We start from the raw sequence: 21,968 nt of genomic DNA on the forward strand, positions 1-21,968 counted from the left end.
TGGAGCTGTTAACAACTCATAGACATGTGAAATGTGACCCCGACTACACACTGCTTTTTGTAAGACGTCAAAAGCCAAAAAGGTTGGAAACCACTGGTTTCATCTTTAACAATGTGTTGTATTTTAAAAGCTTGTTATATTATCCATTGTGTCAAATCTTCATCTGAAAAGTAACTAAAGCTGTCAAATAAATGTAGTGGAGTGGAAGTATAAAGTAGCATCAAATGGAAATACTCAAGTACAAGTACCTCAACATTGTACTTGAGTAGATGTACTTAGTTACTTTCCACCACTGCCAGCAGCCAAAATCAAGTTGAAATTGAGTCAGTCAGTTAATTTGACAAATGAGTAACTATATATATATATATATATATATATATATATATATATATATATACATATACATATATACATATATATATATATATATATATATATATATATATATATATATATATATATATATATATATATATATATATATATATATACACATATACACATATACATATATATATATATATATATATATATATATATATATATATATATATATATATATATACATACACATATATATATATATATACATATACATATATATATATATATATATATATATATATACTAGTTGCCATGAGTAATAACACTTATTCCTCTTTCTAAATAGTTTAGTGGGGCCGAAAACATTTTAAAGTCATTGATCTTTCTTTTTGGGGGGAACTGAATCCCCTGAGGCAAAAATCCCCAAAGTTTAATTTTATTTTACATCTTAAAAACACATTATCCATTCAGCATTTTCCACTTTGAAGTGAACATAATTAAAATGTTGATGGTACTGTATGTCTCAAATGTGAGGCTATTTTACAAGAAGACTCCAGTTATTCAGACAAACTTATTTTCTGACAAGAAAATAAAAAATAATAAGTTGCTTAGCAACTATTCACGATGGCACAACACATTGTATCATAGCATACAGTAATGTAAGGGGAATGCAGAAAAATACAAGCACAATGTAGGCCCAGGGACATACTTTCATTTAACCTTAATATCACTATTCAATATCACTATTCATTCTCCTCTTCTCTTCTACATTGTTGTGATGGTTTACTTCATCCTGAGACCACAAATGTGTTCTGGAACTGCTTCAAAAAGTTAAGTTTCAAGTCAGTATATTGCAAAGTTAGCTGCTATTGAACATCAACAGCAAACACTGGATGTAATTCAAGAGAATAAATTCACCACATGGAGACAGAAATGTCCAAACTGACAATTTGGTACATTTTTATTGACTAGGTATATTAACACATTACATGCTACAGAAAATAAAAGGGTAAATTTTAACTTCAAATAATATATTTTCATAACACTTTGACACATTGTACAATCTTTAAAAAAAAAAAAATAAGAAAAAAAAAATTTAAAAATTCCTATTTTGCTTGTTCCAATCCTCTTCAAGGTTGGGTTGGAATGGCACAAAAGCAAAAATATTTGATCATTGTGGGGAGAAAAAAAAATCATAAAACAATTAAACATCATTTGGCATGGTGAGTCTTAATGCATTTTTTCTTGAGCTGTAAAGGAGATAAGGTGCATATTAAAGGATCACCAGTGGTATCTTCTTAAAAAAAAACAAAAACAAAAAAAAAAACATGTCTTAAGCATTCATTGGTCCTCAACTAACTGTTGTGGCACAGCTGAGTTACAATAATGTCATGAATAAGAAATAATCTTAAGCATCTGAATGCAATACCCAGATTATTCTTTGCATAAAGGCATTACAACAAATAGAAAACAAGAGGATCCATAAACAAACAAGTGGTACCAGTATAAAATGGATAGACCAGTCTGTGAAACACAACCAAGAAAGGAGATTACAGAAAATTATGGCACAAGCAACAAACACTATTGAAATGCCACCTTTTTGATATGCAATTGATGTCAAATTATGCAAAACCATGACTAAACATGACAGTTGATGCAATTCATTTTCAATTTAGATTTGTGATTTTTTTTTTGAAAGTTTGTCATTACAAATAATACATTAGAGAATTTAACGCTCTTAAAACTGTTTTTGTTTTACAATAAAATACATCAATATGATAAATTATTGTTTTGGGATACACCAAATTTTATTTTTTTTTAAAGCATTACACCTCACCTCAAAAACACGTCAATGAGCCACACCAGAATCACTAACATACCAAATTTGCAGTGGCACCCTTCATAACTATAGCACTTTTGTCTGTAACAGTCATTTTAATTGGCCACCATTATACCATTATCAGCATATTAACCACTGTATGTGCTAAATTTTAATATTTGTGCAGTGCTCAAATATAAAGAAACATGGAATATGAAGGCTTAGGGGTATTGCATGTATTTATTAATATATGGGGCTGTATCTGACTGACAGATGTGGTTCAAAATTATTATTAAATATATAATGGTAATAAAAATATGGCATTAATGTAGCGTACAAAAAATAATTACCTTAAATTTGAATCTCAATTACAAAAAAAAAAAAAAAATTGAAATGGACAATTTCACAATTAGAAACACAATGTAAACTCAGGACCATATTTTCAGGACATCTGGGGCCAGATGCAAAAAAATCTGTGTAAAGACAAACTTTCTGTGTTCGTACAAGATCAGAAATATGCACATTGTGCACTCTGAAATTGTGCACAGGTGCATTTAACTATAACTGGACAGATGCACCCTTAATCAACTGTTTACAAACCAACATTTTTATCTGCTCCACCATAATGGCAGAAATTCACCAAATATAAAAAATAGATAGTAAATAGATGCTTATAACCTAAATGAATTATGATGTCTGTTATTCAGTCTTTCAGCTTATTTTTTTCATTTGATGTTTACACCATATCACACACAACTTCCCAAAAAAAAAACAAAAAACATGTGTATGCCATGTTGACCTATGTGTGACGTGTACGCCTTCTCATCATACATTCTTTATTATAAATACCAGTTTGTGTGTGTGACGTGAAGTGTGGCATATGAATGATTTTTTTTGTGCATTGGCATTGTTTCCATATCTGACCCCAGGACTATGTTGGAACCTGTGATTTTCAAAAGCACAAAGATAAAATGTAAATATATGAGTGTTATAGAAACCGTTTGGATATTTATTAAAAGCAATACTGACTGATGGAGCTTCAGGCCAGTAAGTTCCTACTCAAAACTCCTCGTCTTTTCCGATAGCAGACATGAGGTAGAGAGGATGTAAATCAGCAGATCCTCCCTGGTGACTGAAACAAAACAAAAAAAACAACTTTCTATGTGCAGCTGAGGTTTGTCACTCACCATGTTCCTACTGTAGTTTAGCACTGCCTAATATACATGAAGGCATACAAGAAGCATCCATTGAAAGTGTAAGGTACAACCCAATCGTAGTTCGCTATAAACAATAAGACTTTAACCACAGGATGATTGTTTTTTTTCTCTAAAAAAAACAGTGTTATTGTCACTGGTAACAGTGTTTTATCAGAGTCATTTACCACATTTTATAACCATTTGTAAGCCACCTAATTAGCGCTCACTAGCTTACCTAAAGTAACAATGGACATAATGTTAATAAAGACCCCTCAAGTTAGTGATTGCTGTGCCTGAGGAAAAGGACGCATTCTGAAACAGTATGTTGGGACATTTAACTGCCGAGAGCAAAATTACTACAGTAACAAACCATTTCATGGTTCGTTCTCATATTGACATGATGCTCAGTGGGCTGCTGATTTTCTATATTTTTCATATTGTCAACAAATCTCATGTGCAGAGCCAAAACATCAATGAATTGATCCACTTACAAGTATTTGCACGTGTATCCAAAGCTTAATACATTTGTCCAAAAACCATTAAAAACACGTCAATGAGCCACACCGCTGCACTGGGTGACATGTTCGTTCGCCTAGAAGATTTCAGTCAGATTAATTTGTTTAGAAACGGTTCCAACATCTAATATAACAGCAATCACGTATACGCTTCAGGAGAGTAGTTCTTTGTACTGCAGACACCACTGCGCATTCTGTTTAGTGCTTCATTAGTCTGTTGTACTACATGTCACAACCTCTTGACTTTGTACTACACTGTAAATTGTAAATAACTTCACTATAAAGTCAAGATTTTGTGATATGTAGCACAAAAAGCCGATGAAGCTCTATAAACAGAATGCGCAGTGGTGTCTGCCGTACAAGGAACTACTTAATTGAAAACGTCATCCCTGTTATTAGTCTTTGAGCCGTTTCTAAACAAATTAATGTGACGGTAATCTTCATGATGAAGGAACATGTCACCCAGTGCAGCGGTGTGGCTCACTGATGTGTTTTTAATAGTTTTTGGACAACAATGGAGCTCTACAGCACAGAGGAGTAAGATACATCAGGCTTTGGATACACACACACAATACTTGTAAATGGATCAAAATATTGTTGATTTGGCTCTGCACATGAGACGTTTTGACAATAAGTTGTCGCCATATCCTAAAAGCTATATGTATAATCATAGCATGTGTATTCAACGTGGAAAAAGCTCATGACAAACAACAAACCTACAGCAAATGTCAAACATGGCACCTTAATTGATGGCACTGGAAATTACATAAATTGACATAACATCTGTTTTACCAGTTATACATACAAATGTAATAGCATTAGTGTTTTAGGGTGGATTTTTATCTTTAAAGCATCTCCAAGTGACAATGTCATAACAACCCTGCTGGAAGGCAAAAATAACCCCCCACCCCCCCCCAGCCTTTCTCATTTCATTTTCTAAAAACAGCCTCAGGGGACCTTTCCTTTCTGCTTCAAACGATGCGTCTTGTTCTTTCACACGGCTGCATTTGAAGTCATCCATGCTGGCGCTGAATAGTGTTTTTTTTTGTTGGTTTTTTTTGTTTTTTTTTTACAAGAGGAACATAAAATAATAATAATAGGTGTCCAGTCTCTGGTAACAAAAAGTAAAAGAAAATCAAATATAAGGAAGGAACAAATGTTTACAGTATTTAGCATGTAAGATGTGTATATATATATAGTCAATTCTATCATAGTATTTTCCACTTTTAGTACAAAAAAAGAGGACTTGGTTTGTAGTGTGGTATGTAATAAGTTGGTATTGGTGAAGTTGTCTTTGCAAGGAGGACCGTCCTTCTCCACAAGACGGAGTCATCGGGAGTCTTTGCTCGTTTCACTCCGAAGTTCACAGTCAAGCACTACAAAAACTCACTGATTCATGATTCTGTGAGAGATGTCAAGTTGTTTTGTCTCCTGTGTGCAATTGATTTTTGTTTTTTTCCCTTCTGTGTAATAATGTAAAGTAGTGGGTGGGGATGGATAGATACCACAGGAAGGGAAGAGTAGGCTGCTGTGTATGCGTGGTGAAGACTTCAATACTGGGCTGGAGGTGTGTAAACTAGGGTTTGACTGATATCGGTTTCTAGCGCTTAATAATGCGGAGTGTGTGTGGACATTTTTGCCAGTATTCAAACTCTCGAAACTGACAATTAAAATTAGCAGCTTCTATCTAACTATGACCACGAGTAGGTGAAGAAAAAAACACCAATGCATAATAGCTGCAGTTTGGTTGATTTGGTCAGAAAATGACCCATGTTAGGTTCTGGTCCATTTCCTGTTTAGATAGACTTATAAACAAACTAGAAAAATGCTGTAACAGTTGATACGGACTGACAGGTAACTCATTAATCTGACAGTTTTGGTGTAGGGCAGCAACAAACAATTATTTTCATTATCGATTAATCTGGCAATTATTTTCTCAATTTATCGTTTGGTCTATAAAACGTCAGAAAATACTTTTCCAAAGTCATTCAAATGTCTTGCGTTGACCAACCAACTAACCCTACCCTAACCCTACCCTAACCCTGACTAACCCTAACCCTAACCTTACCTAACCCTGACTAACCCTAACCTAACCCTGACTAACCCTAACCCTAACCTAACCTAACCCTGACTAACCCTAACCCTGACTAACCCTAACCCTGACTAACCCTAACCCTGACTAACCCTAACCCTACCCTAACCCTGACTAACCCTAACCCTGACTAACCCTAACCTAACCCTGACTAACCCTAACCCTGACTAACCCTAACCCTGACTAACCCTAACCCTACCCTAACCCTGACTAACCCTAACCCTGACTAACCCTAACCTAACCCTGACTAACCCTAACCCTGACTAACCCTAACCCTAACTCTGACTAACCCTAACCCTGACTAACCCTAACCCTGACTAACCCTAACCCTGACTAACCCTAACCCTAACTCTGACTAACCCTAACCCTGACTAACCCTAACCCTGACTAACCCTAACCCTGACTAACCCTAACCCAACAGTTCAAAACCCAAAGATGTTCAGTTAACTATCATGTATGACAAAGAAAAGCATTAAATCATCACATTTAGAAGTTGAAAACAGGAAATGAAATAGAAAATGATTATCAAAATAGTTGCTGATTAATTATCTGTCAATTTTGGTGATAGTCAAATTTCAAATTGCTCCTTATGCGTCTCTTATTTGGCATCACAAAGAGTTCATGAAGATTTTAGACATTAGTCGAGACTGCAACTGGGCCTCAAGTGTCCTAAATAATGAACTCCTCCAAAAAGGTTAGGTGTGAAAGCACCCTAAAATGTCTCATCTCTTTAACCTGTTCAATAAACACTGTTCAAAATGTAAATGACACTGCTTTAGTTATGGAAAGCTGTCTTATTCTTTTGCCTTTTGATTCAGCTAGACTAACTGTTTACTTCGGCGAAAGACACCCATCACAATAAATACTAAACAAATAAATGCTGCTATCTACCTGAATACAAGGAATATGTCATTGCAGGTTTCAGAGAATTTTTAAGTGGCTGTGGTCAGGAAGGAGGCCAACAGTGGCAAAAAAAAAAGCTAATATAAGCAAACCGATATCAGTCTGACCGTAGTGTAAACTGTTCGTTTGACCCGACGTCCATCAACATGACATTACGTTCAAATCGCCCGACACGTCTTGCATTGGCATGGTCAGGAGTGGCTGACCGGTTTAGCTCATAGGTTCATAAACTGTGTGCTTATATAAATCTTTTTTTTTTTTCATTCTGAGCATGACAAAACGACCAAAGGGAAGGGATGTGCTGGACACTGTCGAGGTGATGGGAGTGCGTATGTTTCTCAGCTCTCGTCGTCAGGATGGTGTTGTTCCAACAGTCGAACGTGGGTGAAGGGAAAGTGGCCTCGTTTGCCCTTGCACTCACCCTCCCACTGGCCGTTGACGTTGATCTTGGTCACTTTTACCATGTCTCCCACCTGTCAAAGGACAAAATATATATATGTAATTAATATACGCTGAAGAACTTGTAAATATTGACTTTTCTTTTTTTTTTTTTTTAAACACAGACTAAAAGACCATCTGTTAAGCCTGGCTTTTATGTAGTGTCTTATAAATTTATGGTTTAATTATCACGTAATACATCTTTTTATTAAACATTTTACTGTTTTACTATAATCTATTTTGTTTGTTTTATAATTTTATTTTGTCTTTTATTGCTCATATTTTCTTTTATTATATTAACTGTTCTCTTACCTTTTACTTATCTTTTATTGTTGTCTCATTCAATTAATTCATATAAAGTAGGTTTTAAAAAAAATTCTAATCTAATATTAAATCTAGAAATGTCTTTATTTATTTGCAAGTCACCTTGTTTTAATTTTGGTATTTTACTTGTATCTTGGTGTGCATTAGTCTCCCAATCCATTCATTTGTTAATCACTTGTAAAGCACATTCGACCTGTATGAAAGGTGCTATATAAATTGTAGGGCTGTAGTCTGCTGGTCGACTGGTCGATTAGTTGGTCGATATGCTCTTGTCCGACTAAATTCTCATTGGTCGAATAATCTCCGTGTTATTTTCATAAGGAGAAAGGTGCTACATCAACAGCTTTCCAGGATTAATCCATTATTTCCTGCGGCGGGAGGGACAGACTAACAAATTACCTGTAAAAACAACGGGGGTGTATTCAAAACACCCCCGTTGTTTTCACAACTTTGAACTCGCCCAACCTAACGGAGACTGCTGGGTCTAACTGTACTTAACGTTTATTGAACGTACTGAACGTTTAATGAATCTGTATTTCTCCATAATGACACAACGAGAACTCCCGCCAGGCCAAAAAAAATATTTTTTAATATTTGATATCCGAATGAATCGATAGCGTTTGGGAGTCAGGTCAGCGCTGTTCCGGTATGTGAGTCAACGTCTGTCGTTGCCTTGGAAATTGTTGGTAGCGTAGCTTCGTTAAGGAGTATGTTTGCGTAGCGAGTGGGAAGGAGCGAGGGACAGAGAAGTGACGGTGGATGCGAGCGGGGAAGAGGAAAAGGTTAGTAGTAAGTTGTCAGTCAAGCAGTAAATGTACAGTACAGACTACAGTGTGTCAGTTAATAAACGCTAAAAAGTCACGTCTGTTGTTTCCCAAAATGCTGGAAAAGTAAAGGGGGTTAGCTCCAAAGTTAGCAACAATGGGTTAGCATAACCTGCAGACACAAAACAGAGAAATACAGAACTCTGTCCCGTTATGTACAATTTTAGTCGACCAAGATTTTCTTTGGTTAACTACAGCCCTAATAAATTTATCGATTGATTGAAAATATATAAATATGTAATATAAGATGTATTATACAAGCAACTCTCTCTCTGCTCAGGATAAACAAACATGCAAGTCAGAGTCATCAATAAAAGCTCAATGTCTGACTGAAATGCTGTCAAGCCCACAGAAAGAAAAGTATTGACATAAAATTGACTGACCCATCTTCATTTTTTTTTTTTACAACTGCAGAACAGCAAAACCATTCAGAAACAATATGACACTGCTTGTTTCATGACTTATTTTCCTGTAGAACTGACTGATAACATACTGTCAATGGAAGGTCTTCAATATAAATTCATGTTGGATTCAATGTTATTAACAGTGTTTCACAACAAGTCAATTCAGAGTTTTCAAGCCCACTAAAACTTCAATTCTACATTTATCTACATTATATATTAGCAGCTTTAGCCTGATAATCAGACTGAACTGCCATCTTATTTCACATAATTCAGCCTAACATTGTCTTCATGTTAGCCCAGTCCTAATCACAGCGCTTATTTTATGTGAGTTGATGGTCTTTCCATTGCAGTGCTTTCATTGGGAATTACTGCATCAAGAACTGAAATGCAGGTGACGCAGATGTACTGAAATACTAAATTCCAACAGGCAGATGAAACTTGAGTTATAAACTGCTAATTTGCCAAAAAAATAAAATAACACTGACTGCATTATGGATTAACTGTTAGTCCTCATCTACAGTGAAAACATAGTGTGCAGCCCTGTGAATTTCACTATGACCAGTCCATACTTGGCCAGGCTGCACAAATATATTGCGACCCATTTCAACAACTGCAGAGGTTGATAAACAGTGTGCCGTCATCTAGTCTGCTCCTTCTCAAACAGCAGCACACACATAAACGCCATCTTTCACTCTTGTTAATTCAAACAAAATGGTGGCGTCTGTGTTTCTTGAGACGACTCAAGTAAACAGGGCTGCACAGAGAGCCCCAACGACTGACTGGTGGGAAATTTAAGAGGTGGCTGTGTTTAAAGTTGGTACCAAACCAGCACTTGTCCAGAAGGTAGACTGTGTGTGTGTGCAAAATATAATTCAATCAAACTGACACATGCTATGTCTTAAATGCATTTTAGCTGTGAAATTAACTTCTGAATGTCCTCTTCAGCAGCTCTTCCTGAGTTTAAAGGATGGGTTCACAATATTTCAAGTCTGTCTTAAAACAACAGTCAGGTGCCCAAATAAACATTGAAACAGGTTTTTCTCGCTGTAATCATTCCTCCAGTTCATACTAGTCATTAGAAGATCCCTTCATAATGCGCTTTCAATATAAGTGATGGGGGACAAAATCCTGTCCTTCTGTGCAAAGATGTAAAGGTTTATCTGAAGCTAATATGAAGCTTCAGCCATCCAAATTAGTCAAATCAAGTGAATATATTTCAAAGTAACTGTATTTTCAGCGCCAATTTCCTTCCTTTTGTTACCACCCTTCCGCTGCAGCTGAACAGGCAACTATTTTGATATTTTTTGCAAAATGGGAGTGCCACAAGGCTCTACTCTTGGGCCACTGTTGTTCAGTTTATACATCAGTGATCTCCCATCTGTCTGTAAGGATGTGGATATTCAGATGTATGCTAATGACACAGTTGTCTACACTCACGGGAGAGATGCTGAACAAGTGGCCACTAAGCTCTCATTAACGCTTTATACAGTTGCTAAATGGCTGAGTGACTCGTGTCTTACCATGAATATATAAAAAAAAAAAACAGTGCTGATTTATTTTGCTAATAAACAAAAACAAACTGTGTATCCACAGCTGAGTGGATACACAGTTTGGATTCCAACTTGACTTTTGAAAGCCATATTAAAAAGATGAGAAAAAATTGAAATATAACATGGTTATTAGGAACTCATCAACAACAGAAGCATCAAAAACATTTTTGCATGCTATGATTGTTTCACATCTTCATTATTGTATATCCTGCTGGTCCCAGGCCAGTAAGACTGTGCTGAAACCAACTGAAACTCTTAAACAAGACATAAAAGTGTTCAATAGGAAATCATGAAATCAACATTATTGTAACATATTGTCCAAATACAGTCTCTTAAGTTTTGAAAATCTCTGTCAGAAGTCCGACTGGTATTCAAGATAATTCACAATGCTGCTTGTAAAAGAAAACTGAATAACAGGTTATCATTTGATGTATTTCTTGAATATATCATACATGTTTCAGATAGTGTTTAAGTTCAGTTTAGTGTTAGTTTGTGTTTCACTATTCTAAACTTAGTTCTTTGCTGTGTGTTTGTCGCAGTTGTGTGTTTAACAGTTAAGTTTATTCTGTTATACCCTTACCTGAGCCAGTGATAAGATAAACTATAGTTATGTAGATGTTTATGTGTAAATCTGATAAGCCTTTAGAGGATAGTGTGGTTTGTCCTTAATTTAATATAGTAGTAATGTTATTTTGTGATGCTACTTGGTGCATGCTTATGTACTGTCATATATGGTCGTGAAGAAAGACTGTTCCTAGGTTAGTTAGTAAGGGACTGGTTAAGTGCCAACTTTTCAGACAAAGAAAAGATAGCTAGGTGGTATCTTTGTCTCCAGAACTATGATGCATTATACTTCTGATTGTATTATTTGATTACATTATTTCATAACCTAACAATGCTCTCTTTGTGTGTTTATTGAGTGATCAGCAATTTCCCATTACATCCTCCTCCACCATTGAAAAGTTTTTTTTCAGCTTTGCTCTGAGCAAATGAGCAGAACCTCTCGATCTGCTCTAAACTCAGACTTGCGCATCCCTCAGCGGTGGACTGCCTTTGCACAATCTGCTTTTTCATTTACGGCCATCAAACACTGGAATATGCTTCCAGCTGTGCTTATAACTTGCACAGACTTTCATTCTTCTTCCCATGGTGCAAAAAAATGGATATTGAGCAACCAGTCATGTCAACATTAATTTTACAGTGATTCAGATTTTAAAATTGTAATGAACTGTAATTCTGTAGTTGTACTGTGCTGGTATTTCTATGTTGATGTGTGTTTTTAGATTTGTCTGTAGAATTGTTAGTGTGATAGAGACTATGTAATGTTGTTGCATGTAAATGAATGTTTTTATTAACTGGTAATTGTTCTGTGTACCTGCCAAGGGACTGCAGATGGAAATTAGCTAATAGTTAAATCTGGCATAAATCATCTCTTCTCATTTTGTGATCAATGTTTTTTGTGCATGGTCCTTGTTTAAGAAAGACTAATAACACTAATACTTAAAGCCAAATAATGTGCCAAAAATTTGCTGATATTTGCTTCTCAGATGTGATGATTTAACGATTTTCATTGTCATGTATGATAGTAAACTGAATATCTTTGGGTTGTAGATTGTTGTTTGAGAAAAAAAACAGGACATTTAAAGATGTTATCTGGGGTCTGGGAAATAATAAAGTGGATTTTTTTTTTTTTTACTAATTCTGACATTGTATAGACAAAATGAAAATAATCTGCAGATTAACTGATAATGAAAATAACTGCCCTAATCTTCAGATAAACTAAATACAGACTGTGCATTTTGTCCACCATCACTTACATTGTAAGGGCGTCTCTAATGGCCAGTATGAACAGGAGGAATGATTATGTGTCAATGTTCATTTGGGCACTTGACTATTGTTTTAAGAAACACTCCAAGAAAGAATTGTGAACTTATCCTTTAAGAAAGCCCCACCATACGTATGAGGGATGGAAACAAGTTGGGAGACGGAGTCTTTAAGAGAAAACCACTGACACAACACACCAGTGACTAAATATACCCACAGCATCCTGTATGAGGGCTAATCACTACCTTGCTGGCATGTCAGCCGACGGTCACATGCTGAAATTATTTAAATAAAATGACCGCTAATGGCTAGCTCCCTCTGGTTACTCAGGACAAATTGACTAAAAATCCTCCTTCTTAAGCACATTTAATCCATGAACTCTGAGTTATGAGTTCACAGGCAAGGCTCATTACTCCATCAGTTTGTTAACAGTGTGCTGAACACAGTAAACAAGTGTGTGTGACGAAGAGACACTGTCGGATGGTCTCAGAGGACAACAAACCAGATGATGTCAAACTGTCTTTATTAACCTCTGCCATTGTTTGCATCTTATTTACCATTTAAAGCAAACACTGCTTATTTATCTGTTCATAGAAAACAACACGCCCTGTTACACTGGACTCCAGTGGTAATGAAGTACAATGCAACATTCACATTACTCTAATGGGCCTCAATGTACAGAAACAGGCCATTGTAAAGGTCCTGTGCCCGTCTTTCTCTATAGAGCCATCTCCACTGTGAGTGTCTTCATGTGCGCTGTCAGCTTGCATTTGTAAAGATACTTTGTGTGGATGCTCACATGCATGAGTAAGCCATTAACAATCAGGACAATCTACGCTGCCTCAGCTGAGACCCAAATAAAAAAAAAAAAAGAAAAACAGAGAGACAAAAAGAGGTTAACAGTGAATAGAAGGACAGCCTTGGAGAAAATTCATGGTGAGTGGAATTGCTACCTCCAGAGCGAGCGCCGTCTTGTCGTAGGCGTTGGGCACCCTCTTCTGAATGGCTCGGGCATAGACAGGCCCGTTTTGTAGGTTGGGAAGTTGGGTGTTGACTACAGGCTGAGCGTACTGGCCTGGGTCCCCCAGAGGGTTGGCCTGAGGGGCCCCTGTTCCATCTGTGCTGCCCGCTACACCTCCGACAAGCCCCCCCTGTCCCGTCCCCGCAGCAGGGGGACCCAGGCCGGCAGCGGTGGGCGAGGCGGGCCGGTACTTCTCCACATAGGGGACGGGGATCATTCCGGCTCGGCCTTCCTGGTTAGCAGCGTTCCACCACTGCTCCTCCGGCTTCTCCAGCACGCGCAGGATGTCGCCCTTGCGGAAAGGGAGGTCCTCCTCATCGTTGCCAGGGAAGTCAAACAGTGCTCGAACAAACTCAGCCTCCTCGGGCTGTTGGGGGACGCCAACAGAGGAGGAGCTGATGAATCCTGCGTGCTTGGCCTTGCTTATGGGCTCTATGAGTGTGGTGGTGTCCAGGTAGTGGATCTTATAAAACTCCAGCAGGGCCGGCAGCGCCTCAAACTCCTGATCCCCAATCCGAAACCGAGGAGGAGCCAAACCTGGCAGTGGAAAGGTGATATATGAGTTTGTTGAAGGAAAAATCATAAAAAGACACAAAACAAATAATAAATACCAATGTCCATAATTAATATTTCTTGAAATTTCTTGATTCTAAGAAGCATCGCAATGCAGACATGGACGATTCTGCATCAATGCAGTGACAGAACATAATCGAGAGTTTGGAAATATAATTAGGCATACATGAAAAAAAACAACCCCAACTCTACAATTAATTTCTAATAATAAGATTTTATTGTGATTAAAATTATAGCCTACTAAAAGTGATTGTTGACTTTCTGGCCTCGGCTGGACAATAAAGTTGTAAAGTTACAGTTACCTTCAGGAAGCAATGTCGCTCTCTTGCATTGAATTGTGGGAGAACGTTAGGCTTACGTTACTTTTATATGTTGGGAGATATGACGAAGGGAGGCAGAGATCAGCAGCAAATGATTAAAAAGTATTTTGAAAGAGGACATCTGGGCACATTTCGGATTTTATGAACTTACTGAGAATCACACAAACTCGACAAAACGCACGCTGTGTGTAAAATCTGCCAAACAAAAATTAAATACTTTGGTAATACAACGAATTTGAGGAACCACGTTAGCCGTTTCCACGCTAAGCTAGCGTCTGCAACCATAAAGAATACAGCAAGCCCAGCTAATCAAGCCAAGAATTAAGAAGGCGCTGTCAACTAATGAGCAGATACTGGTATTGAAAAGATGAAGCTTTTTATATTATAGACTGTTGTAGTCAGAAGCACTTTCTAAATAAAAAGGGAGTTGCAATTTATCTGACTGCTTGTATTAATTGATGAAAAAGTAGCCATGTGCAGTAATATAAAATTCTGAGGATGCGATACACTGAACATTTGAATTGTTTTGACATGTTAATCCAAATCGAATCGTGAGGGCAGCGAAGGTTCACACCTCTAGTGGACAGAGCGACACGTGCCACAGTTAACTGGCAGCATCTAATTTTGCATTCACACTGTAAGCAAGAGCATCAACTATTCACCGAAAGTCCAATCAAGTCCCTTAAAGTGTTGATGTGCTGACAACTAACCTGATGTGTCGGCAAGTAAAGACTACACAACTTTCATCTTAAGACATCTCACATTTTCATCTTGACTTTGTCTTCAAGGTTTAAAACATAAAGCATCTTTCAGGACGATCTGGATATCGAAGGTGAAGTGGGCAGCTTGTGATGGCAAATGGGGAACCAACACTGACACAGCAGGAGGGGGATTAAGACGCTCCTAATGACCCAACCTACATTCATATTCTTAAAACTTCTTCTAGCGTAGGCAAAACACACTGTTTGAGATAAAAGAATAAGTCTCACCTTTGAGTGGCTTGACCTAAGTTTGTTTTGGAGTGCGGCTGAAATGAGCTAAATACTGCAGTGATGAGTACCTTCCTGCTTGGTGCACAAGAATGAAGCAAAGAAGACGCCACATTCAAAAGCTTGCCCCCCCCCCCCCCCCCCAGCATGAAGGTGGGATTTATAATTCATTTGAGATGTTTGCAAACAATAAGTTTCAGTTTTACGAGAGAAAATGCTTCAAAAGATGAGGACTAAGCGGGTTAACTTCCCCGCTCCCAATAAAGAGCACCAAACATCCGCTTTCCTAAACTTTTCAATCAGAAGCATCCAGGACTGTTTCACAAGCAGTGGAAGGGATTAATGTAATTTTATATCACAATATAATCTGGAAATACCAATGAGAAATCTTTTATAAATAACCACAATGTCTGGTATGGGGATAATTTGGTGATTTAAATGCATGACAAATCGAGGTGATACAACACATTAGTGCAAAAATCCTGTAAATCTAATATTGCTATAAAGCAGTGCTGCTCAGTGATTTACAATGTTATCCACAATGGCCTCATTCAACCGCAGATTATCTACCTCTCTACAAACAATCCAGCAAATTCTCTACAGGTTGACAAATCTCATAGAGCTGCATCGAATAAGTCAATTAACTGATTAATCGATCGAAAGGAAATTAATCCGCAACTACTTAGATGAGCGAATAACTGTTTTAGTCAAATATTCAGTGGTTGCAGCTTCTTAAATGTGAGAATTTGAAGCTTTTCTGTGTCATACATGATAGTAAACTGAATATCTGGGAAAAATAGGATGCATGAAGATGTGTCTCTGAGCTTTAACAGGCATTTTTCTCTATTTTCTGACATTTTGTAGACAAAACAATTGAAGAAATAATTGGCAGATTAATCGATGATGATCATACTGGCTACTCATAGCAGCTCTACTCTAGGATACCGTAACAGCCCACCACTGATAATTTACTACTGGGAGACAGTGATAAAACTGCCCAATGCCAAGGATGCTCAGAAAGGACAGGAATTGTGTGACAGCTATAAGCAGTAGACCTGTGAGCAGGACTGTTTGTGTGTGTGTGTGTGTGTGTGTGTGTGTGTGTGTGCGTGCGTGCGTGCAACAGGGAAGGATCATAGACATTCCTGAAACACCAATCTGACCAGTCATCCTCCAGTTGTGACAGCCGGGCCTGCCCGGCTCCATTCAATCCCTGCAGCAGCAGCAGCAGCAGCAGCAGCAGCAGTCCGCCTCACCTCACCTCACTACCGCTGAGCTACCGTCTTGCTGCCTAAACAAGGACAAAACTCCGCCTCAACCCTCAGTCAGGAAAACAGAAATAAATGATCTCAAGTACCGTGATTGAATACATTAAATCTGATCGGTTGTCGGTGGCTAGCTAGTTAAACGGTAAAGTTACACCAAACTCCATTTAAAAAGTACTCCACTTAACTGTTACTTTGCTTATCGATAAAGTACACCATGTGTACACTCTATATTATGATTTGCTTTTACTTCACTATTCCAACTGATACATTCGGATTATCCCACATACAGCAAACCACTTGTTATATCAGTAAAAAAAAAAAAATTTAAAAAGTGTCAACACCTCTGTCTCTCCTGTCCTGCTCGTTAGTAGCTTGGCAATTAGCGACACCATCCTTAAATCACGTTAAATTACACCGCGGTGGGCGGTAGCGAGCAGTGTAAACCCACATGTAAAAGTTTTCATTTTTGTTGGAGGTGAGTCAAGATTTTTGAGTTTTACATACGCCGAATTTGAAAATACCAAGCGAAAACACAGAAAACACTCTAACTTCTGCGATAAAAGAGGAATTTGTGTGCAGATTTACTAAGAACTAGTTAAACTGGATTATTTCCTAATGGGAGTTTGGCGCGGCGTTGTGATCAATGACGAGAGAGGCTAAAATCCTAGCATTCCTGAATTAAAATAAAAACACTTTATATGTTGTTAGTGTCGGGTGAGCATGTGTAGGAAGCTCGGTTAAGGTGACAAACAATTCAACGTTACCTGAGCCGGATTGCCGGTTGTTACTGATGCTGTTGATTATATAATGGGACACTTTGGAGTTCTCTGAAACGGACAGCACGTAGTCACCGGGACTGGTTATTGAGTCCCTCACCAGGAAAACGCCATGTCTCTGTCCCTGTAGGAGAGAAACGGCTTCCTGGCGGCTCAGCCTCCCCCAGTACCAGCTAGCACGGTCTTCGGCATCAAAATTACCGGCCATGGTTGTAAATTCCCGTCCGAGGCTTGAGGCCTTTCCCCTTCGCCTCTCCCTATCCGCAACTCATACAAAAACTTTGGTTCAGTAACGCTGCTCCTGCAAAAACGGTGTAATACCGTGAATTTAGCAACTTCCACGAGTAATGTTACGGCGTTTAAATTGACTGTGTTATTGCTGCGCAACAAAACCCGACACTCAACTGCTTAAACGTTAAAATGACAAAATATTCTAAACTAATGTGCAACAAGAAACTCCGGGACTGAAATGGCGGATCTAGGGAAAAGTTGACCTCATCTACCGGAAGGGATGCCTGGTCAATGGGAAGAGCTGCATTCAGGGCCTGTAAAAAAACACTGTAGATGCGACTCACGTCTATTCTACCTCTTTTATAAGACAGCACTTTAAATGCTGCTGTCGTTGATCGTTTGTTGAGCATGACTTTAATCCTTTAGTTGACTCATTGGAAATGTTTGGATACAAAGGAATGACTCAGAACAACGTGATAACTTGAATTGCTCACACTTGTCCTAACTAGTTTGAAGCAGTAAACGCACCACAGTGGTGGAAGAGGTATTCAGATCCTTAGCAAATGTACCAATACAGCAATGTAAAAATACTCCTGCATGAAAAGTCCTTCTTCAGTAAAAGTACAGAAGTATTATCAGCTTGATGTAGTTGAAGTATTGCAGTAAAAGTAGTGGTTTGGTCCCTCTGACTGATATATTATTATATATGACATCATTAGATTATTAATACTGAAGCATCAGTGTGTAAGCAGCATGTTGCTGTTGTAGCTACTTTATATACAGTTTAGCTAGTTTGGTCCAGTGGTTCCCAACCTAGAAGTTGGGCCCCTCCAAAGGGTCACCAGATAAATCTGAGGGGTCGTGAGCCGATTAATTGGAGAGGAAAGAAGAAGAAACAAAGTTTTGATTTTCAGTTTTTGGGACTTTATCTCTAATCTTTGATTTCTGGTGAAATATTGGATCATTTGAACATTTATTGAAATGAAAGCATGTGAGAAGTTTAGAGGGAAAAATCACTATTTGGTGGAGCTGTTAACAACTCATAGACATGTGAAATGTGACCCCGACTACACACTGCTTTTTGTAAGACGTCAAAAGCTAAAAAGGTTGGAAACCACTGGTTTCATCTTTAACAATGTGTTGTATTTTAAAAGCTTGTTATATTATCCATTGTGTCAAATCTTCATCTGAAAAGTAACTAAAGCTGTCAAATAAATGTAGTGGAGTAGAAAGTCCAATATTTCCCTCTGAAATGTAGTGGAGTGGAAGTATAAAGTAGCATTAAATGAAAATACTTAAGTAAATTACAAGTACCTCAAAACTGTACTAAAGTACTTGAGGAAATGTACTATTTTCCACTGCTGACACACCATAATTGAACTTTTCTGCAGATTACAGTAAATCAGTCATTTCAATGTCAAAACCAGAAAATACAATAATGATGTGTGATTTCAAAATTACTTGTGAGACTGTCAAACTAAATGTTTTAAGTACTGTTTACAACTGATATGAGAAATATTACTGAGTAGTAGCCTAATTAACTCATGAAAGCTGAGCGATAAGTTAGAATCAGGTCCTGAAAGCTTTCTGTCAATATTTTTAACTCTCTGCATCATTTTAAGTTGTTTTAAGACAGACGAGAGAAATTGTGAACCTATCCTTTAAGCACATACGCAGTAAAACACATGTAATAAAAGTAAATAAATAGATAAATAATTGAAAAAAATTGTGTTTAATGAAGGTGTTCAAATCATATTGTCTCGTCATGTGCTGTATTTTCTTACCTCCCATATGTGTTAATGATAATTAGTCCAGTCAAGGTGAGGTTGAGCAGGTTATATAAGGCTGTAATTCCGATTCGGTAGGTTAAGAATGTAACAATTGTGGGGCTGTGAAATGCTGTTGCTTATTCATGCGATCTGCAACTATTTGTTTCATCACTAATCCTCCTGATTAATAAAACCAAAACTTCTTTCTTGAACAGATCTCCTGGTGTAGGTAGGAGGTTATTTTTACAAGTATAATAATCACGGTCACAGTTTTGGCAACCGCTATTGCATTAACTTGAACAGTGGTTAAACAGATACAATGAATTTCAGAGTGCCTGTTCTGGTGCTAGAAATCAACATGTTCATTGAAATGATTTTATGTAATTTTGTTTTGTGACAGCAGCGGAGGTTTAAGGCAGAGAGCCCTCGACTAAACAAACAACACTTGTTAGCAGGATAAATTCATTGTTGGTTTCATCTACAAGGGATTCCTTGATAATAATAAAAATATTAAATGATACTAGCCTTATCCTTTAACCACTCTGTGCTTCTCAAACATGGTCTTAAAGGATAGGTTCACAATTTTTCTGTCCTAAAACAACAGTCAGGTGCCCAAATGAATATTGATACATTTTTTCTTGCTGTAATCATTCCTCCTGTTCATACTGGCCATTAATTATTTGACTAACTCCGATGGCTGAAGTCTCATATTATCTTCAGAAAAATTTTTTTTAATACATTTTGGCTCAAAACGAGGACTGCAGATTTTTGTCCCTCATCACTTACATTGAAAGAGTATTTGGAAGAGATCTACTAATGGTCAGCATGAACAGGAAGAATGATTACAGCGAGCAAAAACTGCTTCAATGTTCATATGGACACCTGACTGCAAATGTAATGTAACTGCATTTTCAATGGAGACATGGATCTATTTAATCTGGTTGCATGCTTTGGTTGCATTATTATCACACATTTCTGTTCAAGTTTTATGTGAAAAAATAATTTAGATCCACAAATTTGCACATTTGAAGGAAGATTTATTTGAAGGTTTATTTACGCCAATGTAAAATAAAGACAGTGTTCATAATTGCCCCAGCAATTCATGTGTTTCTGTTAGCTTAATCACATTATGCTCAAATCTAAAGCTTAGCAGAAAGTATAAAACAGCAAAACACACACAACATAGAAACATCAGCATAATTAAACCACTGCTACACTATTCACACTAAACTTGTGCTGCTGGATGTGTGAGGAGTACCCATACTGATGTGCAGGTTAATTGCACTAAATTTATTTCACCAGTAGATGGCAATGTGCACTCTATCTGAGGATTTTTTTATTATGGCTTCTCCAGTTGATGTCATTAATGTGGACCCCTGGTTAGTTATAAGAGCTTAGCTGATAGGTGATGGGTTGGTCATGGATACTAACTGCCCTTACCATCCCCTCTGTCTTCACATTGGTTAGTATCAGATCATTGCATAAACATGTCATTATCTCTCTTTCTGCATACTGTTGGAGCTCACACAAAGAGTGAAGTTTCCAGTATATTCAGATATCAATGTCAAAATGGTTGTTTGGGGAGGAACCCTACAGATGTTCACCATGAAAGTTTGTGCTTGCTTTTTTACATCTTCCACAGCAAATGGAATTTGCACAGATGTCATCTCTTGATCTATGGCACTTTTTGGTCCATGTACTGAATAACATATAAAGTAATTTATACTTAAAGGGGATGTATCATGCACATTTCCAGCTATGTTTTTATTCTGGGGCTCTATCTTTGCATGATTTACAGTTCCAAAAACACCTTATTTATCTTATACTGGCTCTTTATGCAGCCCCTCATTTCAGCCTCTGTCTGAAACAGGCTGTTTAGCTCCTGTCTCTTTAAGGCCGCCCTCCTGATGAGCCCACTCTGTTCTGATTGGTCAGCTTCTGAAAGCTGCCTCTGAATGCAGAGGCTACGTAAACAAACAGTAGTAGTAGGATTTCACCTCTTTTTCTCATTCTTTACTCAAAATGTCAGCTTCTCAAATACATCCGTAGATGTTCAAACAAAAATGTGATCTGAAATATGTGACATGAACAACCTTAGCAACAAAAACTACAGAACAGACAGCCATTTGTGGACATGCGGGAACAATCTGACATCAGTGCGATGGGGAGGTAGAGGTAACTTTGCAAATGGAGCATTCAAAGCAGGATAAAGCTCTGGCTTTTAACTTTCAGAAATCATATTTACATAGATTCACCTCATGTTTTAGTAATTTTGAACATCTTTAACATAGACATCCAACATTATAACGGTATGTAAATGATAATCACAAAAAAAGCATGTTATGTCCACATTAGTACTGAATTATGAAATAGTGTAAAACTTGTGTGTACCTCTGTTGGTGTCATGCTAACTAATGAAGCTTTGGTGAAAGTTCAAGAAGGAAGATGTCTTCCTTCGTGTTCCGCCTTTACCTGTATTCATTTATGGATGAATGTCACCTATTTCCTCCTGTTCTATTTTTCTCCCTCATACTTTTCCACGCTGTCAAAATCCCTTCATTCACAATTCTGACATCACCATACCTGACCAATGATCTTTCTGCCCGCGTTCCTCAAGCCAGATGCTGTTCTCTAAATATCGCTGTAATTCTGCCATCCAGTTTTTCAGACCTACTATTGCGCTACCAACCTCCACCCCATCACCACCATGACTCTCCATGATATCCAGGAAGACAGGAAGACTTATCCAAAGGTTTCCATCAACCATTTCCTAGCTCCACTCCACCACCACCAGCATCTAGACTCTGG

General features: G+C 37.6%; 1 protein-coding gene across 3 annotated transcripts; it reads right to left on the reverse strand.

Moving 5' to 3' along the window:
- Positions 1-6,761: 6,761 nt before the first annotated feature.
- On the reverse strand, positions 6,762-17,682 carry LOC122995918 (adapter molecule crk-like). Of its 3 annotated transcripts, none has more exons than XM_044371321.1 (3): positions 17,149-17,679; positions 13,167-13,771; positions 6,762-7,322 (listed from the first exon to the last, which is right to left on the reverse strand). In XM_044371321.1, the coding sequence occupies exons 1-3, from the start codon at positions 17,366-17,368 to the stop codon at positions 7,188-7,190; spliced, it is 960 nt and encodes a 319-aa protein (XP_044227256.1). In that variant the 5' UTR covers positions 17,369-17,679; the 3' UTR covers positions 6,762-7,187. The 3 variants fall into 3 exon arrangements, with proteins under 3 accessions (XP_044227256.1, XP_044227258.1, XP_044227257.1); XM_044371323.1 differs by lacking the exon at positions 17,149-17,679 and adding an exon at positions 16,280-16,403; XM_044371322.1 differs by lacking the exon at positions 6,762-7,322 and adding an exon at positions 12,720-13,059 and having other exon boundaries at positions 17,149-17,682.
- Positions 17,683-21,968: the final 4,286 nt, after the last annotated feature.

The sequence above is a fragment of the Thunnus albacares genome, chromosome 13, assembly GCF_914725855.1.
Source record: "Thunnus albacares chromosome 13, fThuAlb1.1, whole genome shotgun sequence".
Taxonomy (NCBI): Eukaryota; Metazoa; Chordata; class Actinopteri; order Scombriformes; family Scombridae; genus Thunnus; species Thunnus albacares.

What these genes read in the sequence shown, in the direction of transcription:
- LOC122995918 (XM_044371321.1), bottom strand. Translation starts at nt 17,368, where the DNA reads ATGGCCGGTAATTTTGATGCCGAAGACCGTGCTAGCTGGTACTGGGGG. An exon ending in CAACCGGCAATCCGGCTCAG is followed by an intron (nt 13,772 to 17,148) that starts GTAACGTTGAAT and finishes TTCCACTGCCAG; the next exon opens with GTTTGGCTCCTCCTCGGTTT. An exon ending in AGACGGCGCTCGCTCTGGAG is followed by an intron (nt 7,323 to 13,166) that starts GTAGCAATTCCA and finishes GTCCTTTGACAG; the next exon opens with GTGGGAGACATGGTAAAAGT.